Here is a 12342-nt window from a genome sequence, read left to right on the forward strand (position 1 = left end):
AACTTCAAAGTTCATGTGAACGTGGTTTATGACAGAGGTGTTACACTACCATTGCCTCATGATGATTGGAAATCAAAGCTTGGCGAGGTCGCTCAAGGGAGTGTTATCTGGCCCAAAGAACTGCTAATGTTGTAATCATTGGGTCACCTTCTTGAAACACTGCTCATGTACTTAAATGTTTTTATTGGCTTTTACCAGTGCCAAGTACTAAGTAAACTACTGGCTTTTTGCTATTTCCTTTTGGGTTTCGTGGTTGTAATATATTTTTTTTTTATCACTATGTAGTATGGTTCTTAGGAAAGCAATAATTGAGTTGTGTTCTACCAACCCCCTTTGTAACTCTGCCTGTGCAAACTTATGATAAGTTTGCATTGCTGGTCCCAAGCCCAGATAAAGGAGGAGGGAGAAGGATGGCAGATGTTTTGTTTTGCTAGATTCACCTACGTTAACTGAAGCTGCTGGTGCTATTATAGATGTAAGTAATTTTTTTTCTTTCTTCTACGATTTCTTCTTGTTTCTATTTATGGTGAGAAACTCATATTTTACTCCATCCTTATAAGTAGCCTTTGATTCATGATATAGTCCCATCATTTTCTTGACAAGCTTAAGGCTGAGCGTGAACGTGGTTTCACCGTTAACATTGCCTTGTGGAAGTTCAAGACAACTAAGTACTACTACACTGTCATTGATGCTCCTGGACATTGTGACTTTATCTTGAGCATGATCAATGGAACCTCTCAAGCTGATTGCGCAGTCTTGAACATTGACTCAACTACTGGTGGTTTTGAAGCTGGATTCTCGAAGGATGGACAAACTCGTGAGCATGCCGAGCTTGCATTCACTTTAGGAGTGAAGCAGATGATTTGCTGCTGTAACACGGTATTTACTTCACTTTCTTTTGTATTTCCTTTTGTTCATATTACTTTCTTTATACGCAGCTTGATACTTTATTTTAGCAAAATTTTCTGCAAATGCTATCGCAATCAGTAAAGAGGCAAGAAAGCTGCTAAACTAGTTTCATGCTTTAGAACATTTGACCATCCTACTGGTGCTGGGAAGTCGTTGTGTTATCAGTTACCGGCTCTTGTTTTGGAGGGAATAACTTTGGTTGTGAGTTCACTTTTAGCTTTGATGGTTGATCAGTTAAGGCAACTCCCTCCAATGATTCAAGGCGCTGTTCTTATTAGTAATCAGGTGGTTTGCGATTTCTTGTATGTTTTAGTTTCTCTATTTGTATGTGGATTGTCTTACTTTGGTTGTTAATTGTTTTTTTTTTGTTTTCAGTCGAGTGAGAGGCTTCGGAAACAATGAGGTTACTTCTAGAAGGAAATATAAAGGTAGACCAACATAAGATAAGTTTGATTGTTAATTTGTACCCACAGAGTAATTAAGTAATATTGAATTTCCATTTCCTCATTCCCACACCTTTTGTAGTGTTTTCGATTTCATTTTTTGTTTCTCATTTTTGGTTTTTGTCTGCTTAGATACTTTTGTTGGATTCTCAACGATAAAACCCGCTGATTTAGATCAAAAGAGAATCAGTTTTGATTTTATCGATTCCCCCGTCTCACCTTTTCTTCCTTTCAGCTTCGTAATCTACGTTCCTTTATTAATAAGAAAGATTAATTAGAGATCTTAACTAAACCAGCTGTATCTTCGTAATCTCCGTTCCTTTATCGCTTATGTACACAGACAGTATCTTCCAATTGAAGGTTTGTCTGCCTTCAATAAAGTTACTGCTGAATTGCTATTAGGAGCGGACAATCCTGTCTATGTACATAAGCGAGGTGCAATCATTTCTGATATATAATTTTGATTCCTTATTTTCAGGTTGCTACTGTTTAAGAACCCTGCTGAGAGATTTTTCATGTGGCTAGGGGGGTTCCGCTCATCTGAGCATCTCAAGTACATACATTGTCTTCTCCTTGTACCCATTATTATTCAGTGATCATGCAATGGCATGCACATGGATTAGAAGTAAGTTTTACTACGATATTACCTGATTTGTCATGCAGGAAATTTTCTTCCTTAATTTGTTATATGTATGATATAACTGATTTGTTAGAATCATAAACTTAAAAGATCTATTTATCAGTCTTTCACTGCAGGAGGAAAGGGAATTCTGTCGGAGGCATCACACCTTCTTGACATAGGACTTCTTCCAAATTCAAATTCTGCAACTCGAGCAATTGGTTACAGACAAGTATGGAATATCTAGTCTATTTTTTTTTATTGGTTTGCAAATTGGGGACATTGGGACATTAGGCCTCTTGATAGGTGGGAAGGGCATCTTAGTTGCATCAATTGGAAGACTTTTCGGTGTTTCAATGATAGCAGCAATAGGAGTAGGCCTTTTGCTTGCACCTGGCGGGGAATTTGCATTTGTAGCTTTTGGAGAGGCTGTTAATCAGATTTGTTTTTCATGCCTTAGGTACATTTCTTGTAAGTATTATTTCTTACAGTCTGAAAAGAAACGTAAATGCTCATTTGCTCTTTATGGATAATTTCTTCGATGCGAAATTCGTTCGAGTATTGAACGCAGACAAGAGAATGTTACATGCATATGTTCTACATGGCTTTGATTCTTTGCGGCTCACCTTTATAGGTCAGAGTAAGACCTTTATGAAATTTAAAATGGGAGAAGAAGATGTTTTTAAGGATTCAAGACACCACTTTTAGCACTCTATTCTAATTGTTGGCTTTGAGTCAACCTTAAAATTGTTGGCGTTGTGTTTGCTATCTTCTTATAATGGGAGGACATGGAGTTTCTAAGATGGAGTTTCTGAGAAAGAGAGAGAGTGCATGTAAAGCAAAAAGGAGGACATGGAGTTTTTGAGATGGAGAGTCTTTCCTTTGCTTTCACTTGTCATATCTTTTTTGCTTTTCTACATCAAAACTTCCTCCAAGGTAACTTTTCTTCTTTATCTTGTGCTGTTCCTTTTTTGTTGTTACTATATTGATACTTGTTTCTTAAAAGTTTCTTGCCGTGAATCTTTATGTATGTATGTAGGCCAAGTAGTTTATTTGGTAAAGTTTATTGGAGTCTTGATGGTTCACTGGAAAGAGCTCTACAAAAACTATGTGAATTGGCTGATGATGCTGTACGAAATGGTTCACAACTCCTTATCCTCTCTGACCGCTCTGAGGAGCTGGTAAGCACCATTATGTCTCTGTATCTTTGGATATTCCATAGTATGTAAATGTTGTTTTTACAGTCAATGAAGTATGTTCGTACCCCTCCCAACCACACAAACATTACTACTTATTTGACTATGAACCCTCATATAAAATGTGATTATTTTCCAAGCATCGTTATGGATTCCTAAGTTATCTTTAGTAAATAGTAATTCCATGAGCATTTCATTGAGCTGGTGATATAGCAGTAACATTCTCCTTGTTTTGTTTCAGGAACCAACTCGACCTGCTATCCCAATACTGCTTGCTGTCGGTGCTGTTCGCCAACATCTAATTCAAAACGACTTGCGAATATCAGCTTCCATTGTAGCAGATATTGCTCAGTGCTTCAGCACCCATCAATTTGTTTGCCTGATTGGATATGGTGTCCTTCAATCTTTTAAAAGATGACCTAGTTTTAGTTTCTTCTAATATATCTCCATTCCACTTTATTCTCTAGATCTTTCAATTTCACTCACATATCAGCATAAAGCATTATACTGGCACCGTATCAGCTTCATTATCATTCTTAAAAAATATTTAATGAATTTATTTCTATGGTATTTTTTTTAGTGGTGTATGTCCACACTTGGCACTTGAAAGATGTCAGCAGTGGTGATTAAGCAACAAAACTGTGAATCTAATGCGGAATGGAAAAATGCCTACGATCACAATTGAACAAGCACAAAGGAACTTTTCTAAGGTCAGAATGGCTGCTGTGTAAGATTAGATGTATATGTTATTATTGATACTCTACTTCAAATGTTACTATTATTAGATTATTAATTAGTACCATTCTCAAAATGTTTTGTGAATTGAGGCGTGAAGTAAAGGCGAATAAGAATCGTGAATTTCTGATTGTTTTATGTTGATGGGAGTGGAAATGATGAATGCCAAAGACTGACATTCACCAAATTTCCTTTAAGTGGATCAAATCCCACTTAAACAATTGTAGTTGCTATATGTTGATCAAACTTTTTCACCTTATTGGTAGGCATGCACATCTTGATGAGCCTGGAAGAGTCGAATGGGAAGGATTCTCTTTGGGGACAAAAGCAACGGCTGCTGGTACAATTTAACAGTCTAACTCACTGTAGACTTTTGAACTCAATCTTCTTTCTTGACGCTCTGTTTAGTAAAGTAGATATGCAATATTTATTGCATATCTACTCTACTCAGCAATTTGTCCCACACAAGCATGTTCAAGTAGTAAAACAACTGATTTAAAAATATTTCGCACGTGGTATAACAACATTGGTTGACATGCCTCTTAATAGTGAACCAAATTTTAGCTCTTACAACAATTGCCTCTTAAGACTCAGGGTGCTTGTTTTGTTGTGGCTGCTGTGCTAATTATTTTCATTGCCAGTAAGGATTGGACCTTTTGAATATCGTTGTCACTATCTTTTGTCAATTGTTAGTTAGTTTACTATGTAATTACCTCCAATATCGTTCTAGAGTCTTCGCCTCTTAGGTCTCACTTCCCATTGATGTATTCATTACTTTGGTACAAAACTTGTTTTGGTGGGTTTAGGTGACATATGGGTTGACTGTTGTATTCATTCTCCTTTCTGGTGCAGCATTTGCTCATTCTTTAATATCATTGGCTCTTAATTACCTTTCAGTTCAGTTTTTGGTATTATTTTGTTGGGCAACTTGGACTGTTTAGAGATGTTAGAATAATCATCTTATGTCTCGACTTAATTATTGGTATCAAATTCTTTTTCATATGTGCTGCCAATGTTCTTTTCCCTTCTGGTGGATGCATTTTTGAAATTTTATTGTATAGAACTTAAACTGGGCAGCATTTTTCTGGACAACATCCTGATATCTGAATTTCGAGAAGCTCATTTCTTCATTTTGCACTTGATATCATCCTATTGATTATCATTTAGTATTTTCTCTTGCCTATCTCTACTAGTATTAATTGCTACTACTTTATCTCTACTAGTATTGCTACGCTTACCATCTTAGACTCAGAAGATGCCAAGAGTAACTAGGAGTAGGAAGGAAGTTGAACCTGAAAAGCCTGCTGAAACAGAGAATCCAGTTGAACCTGTAGAGCAGGTGGACCTTGATGGAGACAACCTTGATGTTTATGGTTTTTATGGTGGTTTTACCTCTCTTCATTACACCTAAATATTTAAGATTGACAATTTTGCTATTGCAGGTCAGGATGATGAAAGGCAAAGACTCGCGAGAGAATAAGGGTTATGCGTTTGTTACCTTTAGGACTAAAGATTTGGGTGCTAAGGCCATCGAGGATCTGAATAATACTGAATTTCAGGTAATATTTTCACTTCAATGACTACATATTTCTTTCTTTGAATATGCCCCATTTTTTTCTCTATATGTAAGTAGCATATTTTTCTAGGTTTCTGTTTTTTCTATCTATATGTAACTAGCATGGACATTGTGACTTTATTTGGTGGACAGTTTGTTATAGACGCCTCTAGTATTCTGCTACTGACAAAAAAGTTATGAAATGATTGCTCATATTACAAACTCTAAGGCAATGTGTAAGACGACAGTACTTGTTCTCTTTGTTCATCTCATCCTTTTCCTCATGTTGATATATTTATTTACTACTGCGAGTCCTGCTCTGATTTATCATCTAGTAATTTGTTTGTCATAATTCATAATAATGTTTTGTAGGCTATTTGACATACACCACCCTGGTCGAGATTTTGAACAGTATTAAATTTTCTTTATTTTGTTACTTTTTTGGTAAAGGTTAGATTTATTAATATACAACGTTAAAGATAAAGATCTAAATATACAACGTTAAAGATAACGGAACAACATTGACTACTACTACTACTACTACTACTACAAACAATGTTGTCACAAAAGAAAGCTGAAGAAGCAATTGTTTCAAGTTACAATGAAACAGAAAATGATGGTAGTAGAGAAGTAGCAAATTCAAAGGAAGATCAAAATATGTTCAGTGTCAAGAATTTTCTTTGGCATGGTGGCTCTATTTATGATGCTTGGTTTAGCTGTGCTTCAAATCAAGTAAACAACTCCAACGACTAAACAAGCTTAAATGTTTGAAAAAAATGATACTACTTCTTCAAAATGTATTCTGACTTGTTGAAAATTTTGCAGGTAGCACAAGTGCTGTTGACACTACCATACTCATTTTCTCAACTTGGAATGCTATCTGGGATCATTTTCCAGTTGTTTTATGGTATTATGGGTAGTTGGACAGCTTATCTTATAAGTGTTCTCTATATCGAATATCGAACTAGAAAAGAGAAAGAAAATGCCAACTTCAAGAACCATGTTATTCAGGTAATACTTTCTTGCAATTTTCTAAAAATTCCAAAACCGTGAAAGTTGATATTAGACCCTACTTGATCCTTCTTGTGTTATGAACTTCAGTGGTTCGAAGTACTTGATGGATTACTTGGTACTTACTGGAAAGCAATTGGACTGGCTTTCAATTGTATATTTCTCCTCTTTGGTTCAGTCATTCAACTTATTGCTTGTGCAAGGTGAGTAATTCTTTTTGGTTCTTGAATATTTCACTTGCTTCCAGCTCAAAATATGTACACAGTAGTTATATTTTCTCATCAGTCCACGCGTTTGACACTGATGGGAAATTTTTGCTTAAAACACGCGTAATTGAAAATGTAACTAGTTTTTCAACAAGCACTTAAATGATCATCATATATGACTGAATCTGGGTTTTTTGTGATGTTGGTGAGAACAGTAACATTTACTACATAAACAATCAATTGGATAAGAGGACATGGACATATATTTTTGGAGCATGCCGTGCAACGACAGTGTTCATACCTTCATTTCATAATTACCGGATTTGGTCTTTTCATAATTAACGTTGTAAATATACAACGCTATCTTTAAATTTTCTTTAACGTTGTATATTGTAGGCTATTTGACATATCTTTAACGTTGTATATTTAAATTCTCTACTTACTATTTTCAATGTTTAGGATACACTGGCAATCTGGCATACGTTCTCTACTAATCCTCAGAAGCCTCTTGTTACCACTTGTGCCATGGAGCAATTGCATTTCAGGCAGCTGCCCGCTAGTATTGTAAGTATTTGACTAATTTATTTTGTTTTAATTTCTTGCAAGACCTCCGTTCTAAGGACTTCTTACTTATTTATTTATTATTTTCATGTTATAGAATGCTATTGTTGTTATCGCCTGCTATTTTGGATATAATCAAGAAGACTCTGTCATAATGAATTCGATTGACCGTGGATTCTTCCGCTCATCATTTTTCCGTTCCTACAGGTAATCAAGCTATCCCAAGTCGTTTTGTTTTGTTTGGAAATTTATAAGTATCCTTCATTCTTCATTATCAATTTTTTTTCTCTCCACAGAGACGACGAGGAGAAGAACACAACCATATTAGGCAAGGCTCAACAGGAAAGGTGCATTCTGGTCGATTTACTTTCATTCATAAGAAATTATGTTTACCTCCATGATCGGTAGGTAGATTTCTATTAGAGGCATACCAAATACCTCTCCCAGGAGATGTTACTAGTAATCTTGTGATAGTCAAGTGATCTAGTGGCCCATGTTAGAGATGCAAGTTGGTTAGACATTCAATGGTGGCGTTACTATGTGCTTTAGAGCTGACCAGTCCTAATTTTGAATTTTAGCAGGTTGCTAAACAATTGGTGCTTCGTCATTGGTAGGGTACTAGAGATTGCTAGGACTGGTTGCTTGACAGATGGTGTGGTGCTGATTTTTGGTTTCTGAAGGAAGTAATATGCATACTTAGTGAACGACATGTCTTATTCCTGTTTTTTTTATGAACACATTGTTTCTTTATGAATACATTGACGTTTGTAGCATTTGAGTGGGAATTTGCAAGAATGTAATTGGTGCAGGAAAGAATGTAATATTGGGAAACCTGAAACAATTATTATAAGAAATATTTTTTTTTAAATAAAGAACTAATACCCGACGGATAAAAACTGTCTAGTAGCAAACTACCCAACGGCCAATAGCATTTGCCAACTGTTGAAATACCCAACGGTCAGTAGCAGCTGGCATATCTGACGGCTAGTGACAGCTGGTCTAACCAATGGTTCATAACAGCAGAACCATCCAACAATTTTTACTAGCAGGAATATCCAACGGTCAGTAGCAGCTGGCATATCCGATGGCTAGTGATACCGGTCTACCCGGTTAAATCGTAATGAGAACTATCCGACGGTTTTAACAAAGCAAAGAATGTCTGTTGGCAAATATCATCAACCCCAACGGCCTGTTTTGACCAATAATAACTGTCGGAAGCCTATGTCGACCGAGCATTTTCCGACGGTCTTGTGGCAGTTTTGGTCTGTCGAGTAATACCTTTTGCGACAGCCATAGTCAGTCGGGTAAAGTCATTCTTTTTGTAGTGGTTATTGACCTGTTGCCCAGTGCTTTCTATCAAGCATTGCCAAAATTTTGATCTTTAACCTAAACTGCACGACTCAATATATTGCTTTGCACAACATCAACTCATCGTCCATGTAGATCATAACTATACTAACCAATAACCATATGAATTTACTGCTTTTTAATAATTTGTTTCCACTGATTTAGAACGGTGTGCTATGCCAAACTCTCTCGCACACAACAGTTTTCTCCTTTCTTTGGTCATCTAAGTTGCATCACGATGGCTTGACTGCTGGAGCTGAAGCAAAAAAAACTTTTGGCCCATATTGGTGTTTCATCATTCTCAGAAAACAACCATCTTTTGGCCTGGGGTTTTCCTTTTGGAATTAGCTGGTCAGTTTGTGTTTTCATTAATATAACAATGTGTTGATTCTTCAATGTATGTTATACACTTAAGGGAGTGATATACAATTAAGGATCAGCAATGTGTTGATTCTTCAATGTATGCTATACACTTAAGGGAGTGTGATATACAATTAAGGATCAGCAATGTGTTGATTCTTCAATGTGCCGTAGTTGTGACTTTTACTGCATGCTGATTTATTTCCTTGGGCCTCAACAGTTTCCAACCCGCTTAACCTCCTTAATAATATATATCTCGCACTCATCTTTTTTCTCCACCATCATTCACAATTCGATTAAACTCCTCCATCTTCTGTAACCACATCCTCATCATCACTGTAACGGATGGGGCTCTTCTCCTTCTCCCTCTATACTGTTTTTTTCCATAACCTATAAATTAGTATCGGAATTCCGTAGCCGCCCCATTTGTTCACCTTCTTCGTATCAAGCTACTTTTCGTGTTACAACCTCAGCAATCAGGTTTTATGCTTATTCCCTCTTATTTCTTACTTCATGTCGGCTACTCACTACTTAACTAAGCTACCATGACTATCATAGTAGCCATTATCGAGAAAAGACTGTCATAGTAGATGTTCTACAAATCAATGTTGAGGTATCTAATGTCCTGCCTCCTAAATATTGTCTATTTTTTTTATGTTTCTTTAAGAAATTGTTTGATGGCCACCATTATCAAGATAGTTTATTCCTATGAATATGTGGGATTGTAGATTCAAGATGGTATCAAAATTGCGTAAGATAACTTGATTCATGTGCTATGCCCCCTCAGACTTACTAAAAAATATTAATTTGAAGTATTTCCTTGCGCAATCTTCATTTAGTTACATCCGTTTCCCTCTTGAGTTGTTTGTGTAATTTAATCAAGCGTTGCTGCTGCCCATCCTAACCCAGTTGTACGGTCAACTTATTGTCATTCTTGAATGGGTTGTTAAATATTTGTGGCATCTGCATTCACTGTCGTTTCATCGACAAACGCACTTTTAAACAATTCGCGCTTTGTTGTTGTTTTAGTTATAATTTTTCTTTCTTTTCTCCTCAATTTTTTTTTAATACGATACTGTTCTAATTTGGGCCTTTTCCTATCCTTAAAGCGCTCCCCGATGTCGATGCAAAACTATCAAGACCTTGACAAACTCCGAATGGATCAAACCGATATAAAGTGAGGGGCGTTTACAAAAGGTGGGAGTCAGTGCATTTGAAATATAACGACACTCTTAGTTTGGAGTTTCTTCTTTTAGATCCAAAGATGATTATATTTCTATGTGTGCCATCTGTTTGCCAAAACCATGCTATAATGGTTTGCTGACATCCATGTCATTTTACTAAAGAAATATTTTGGGGATTTTCACGATTTGCTTACGGATGGTGTGTTAAAAGAAGGCAATGTCTACACCATGGAGAAATTCGATGTATGGCTTGCAAAAGATTATCACCCGGTTAAAAATGAACACAAGATTTTTTTTAATGCTAGAACGGTGATCACACCAGATGATGTGGAAGGTACCCACATTGTAAGGCACAAATTCAACTTCTCACAATTCGACACCCTTTCGAGTAGAGTTCACGACAAGACTCACCTTATAGGTAATAGTTTGCTACGAGTTTCTCTTTCACCTCTTAATTAACCCTTAACGAATGTAATCTAACATTTTATGTCAACCAAAAAATTAGATGTTATTGAACTCCTTAAGCGAATCGGTGAGATCACCCAAAAAAATGGAACTGCTTTTCGAGAGATTGTGCACATGGATCAGAGGTAACTTGCCGACGTTCGTATCTAATAAGCACTGTGTATTTTTTTCCTAACACAACTAATCTTATAATCAGTGCCGCGGAATTGACTATTGCTTTATGGGGTGCTTTAACCGAAGAGTTTCCAGATGATCTTTTGACACAAGAAGATGTGGTCGTCATTGCCATTTCACTTAATCCAAAAGATTTCCAAGGTACACATTTATTCCACCTTCATGTACTCAGTTTTTTTTTAAACTACACAAAGCAAAATGATGCATATTTCATGTCTTAATACTATGTTGTAGGCCAGTTTTCTCTTTCATCGCTTAGTGGAACGAAGGTCTACATAGATTTGGACACCCAAGATGTTATCGACTATAAAAACAGGTCAGTGTATCATCTTATTCTTTGTATTTATCATATTACCTCATGATCATGTCATGCATTACAATATTTGTCAATCTTAATTCTATAGCTTGGGGGATACCAAAGTGCAAATAGCAAAGCAACATTCATCTGCAAAATAGGGCTTCTCTGAGGAAGAACTGCTTAGAAACCGTAGGGTTTCAGTAGACAAATTAAAGGAAATGGGACTAGATGAATCCAATAAGGTAACATTCAATCCATTAGAGCCAACTTTGTTTCGTTGCCCAACATTCTATTAAAGTTCATTACGATCGTAAAACAGGGAGCAACCTACACTTGCAAAGCAACCATAGGATATGTCATCGACACGAATTGGTATTACACTTCATGCACCAACAACAACTGTAACAAGAAGGTTGTTGAGTCGCTTTTCCCAAATCAGAACCTTGAAATCAAGAGCCGCGAATGAGAGGTCGATCATCATTAATCCTTTATCGAATTTTTTACTTTTGGCGGATCCACTTTTATAAATTTTTATTTGGAGTGTCCGTACCTTCTAAGAATGGATGTGGAAGATTAAATCGGGGTTACTCAATTTGTTGCTTTTGATCAGGAAGCTGAATACCTTATTCAGAAGCCGGTTAAAGAATTGGTGGACTCCTACAAGAAGGCACAACCCTATAACTTTTCTTTTATTACTAATGTTCTGCTTTTAAACACAAAACACATTCTTCTCACAAAATATTAATAAAGTGCTTCCTAACACAGAAAAACGGCCCACAAATCATTCAGGATGCATTGCAGCAAGTTGCTGGAAAAGAGTTTATTTTCCAAGTTAAAATAAATTATTTCAGTCAGAGTACGAAGGAAAGCTAGTCTTTTGTTATCTACAAGATTTTCCCAGCTACTATGGATGTTGATGACCCACTTATGAAAGAATTATTGATGAGGTATTCTTTTGATCCCTTCATTTACAAAAACAGTATTGTTTCACCTATATTAAACTTATTGTGGTTAAATACAAGACCCAAAAAGTGGCAGTCCCAATTTAGAAGATGGAGTACTTCGAAAAGAGCTTTCAAGCCAAGATATGGAATCTGAGCTCCACCAAGCAAAAAAAAAAGGGTTCAGTAGTGGGTCAGCACTTATTCAACCATTTGGTTCAATCCAGTTTAGTTATTTTTGCTTCATCGTTTCCAAAAAATATATTCATCAACATATCACATGACTGTCTCCTCCCTCATGCAGGACATGTGTGCTACACAACTACCCAATCCTATCA

At 36.3% G+C, this 12342-nt stretch overlaps 1 protein-coding gene across 28 annotated transcripts; it reads left to right on the top strand.

The window, feature by feature from the left end:
- Nucleotides 1–340: 340 nt before the first annotated feature.
- Nucleotides 341–8107, top strand: LOC147476072 (auxin transporter-like protein 4). Of its 28 annotated transcripts, none has more exons than XM_086582812.1 (17): nt 341–475; nt 583–879; nt 957–1194; nt 1285–1337; nt 1831–1977; nt 2096–2907; nt 3011–3152; nt 3409–3877; nt 4169–4242; nt 5126–5241; nt 5345–5461; nt 6283–6468; nt 6559–6671; nt 7134–7238; nt 7333–7442; nt 7532–7582; nt 7817–8107. In XM_086582812.1, exons 10-15 carry the CDS (start codon nt 5158–5160, stop codon nt 7388–7390), a joined length of 663 nt encoding a protein of 220 aa, XP_086438938.1. In that variant the 5' UTR covers nt 341–475; nt 583–879; nt 957–1194; nt 1285–1337; nt 1831–1977; nt 2096–2907; nt 3011–3152; nt 3409–3877; nt 4169–4242; nt 5126–5157; the 3' UTR covers nt 7391–7442; nt 7532–7582; nt 7817–8107. The 28 variants fall into 28 exon arrangements, with proteins under 28 accessions (XP_086438938.1, XP_086438939.1, XP_086438940.1 ...); XM_086582813.1 differs by having other exon boundaries at nt 988–1194; XM_086582814.1 differs by having other exon boundaries at nt 1029–1194.
- The last annotated feature ends 4235 nt before the right edge of the window (nt 8108–12342 follow it).

Source organism: Coptis chinensis, chromosome 9, assembly GCF_015680905.1.
Source record: "Coptis chinensis isolate HL-2020 chromosome 9, ASM1568090v1, whole genome shotgun sequence".
Taxonomy (NCBI): domain Eukaryota; kingdom Viridiplantae; phylum Streptophyta; class Magnoliopsida; order Ranunculales; family Ranunculaceae; genus Coptis; species Coptis chinensis.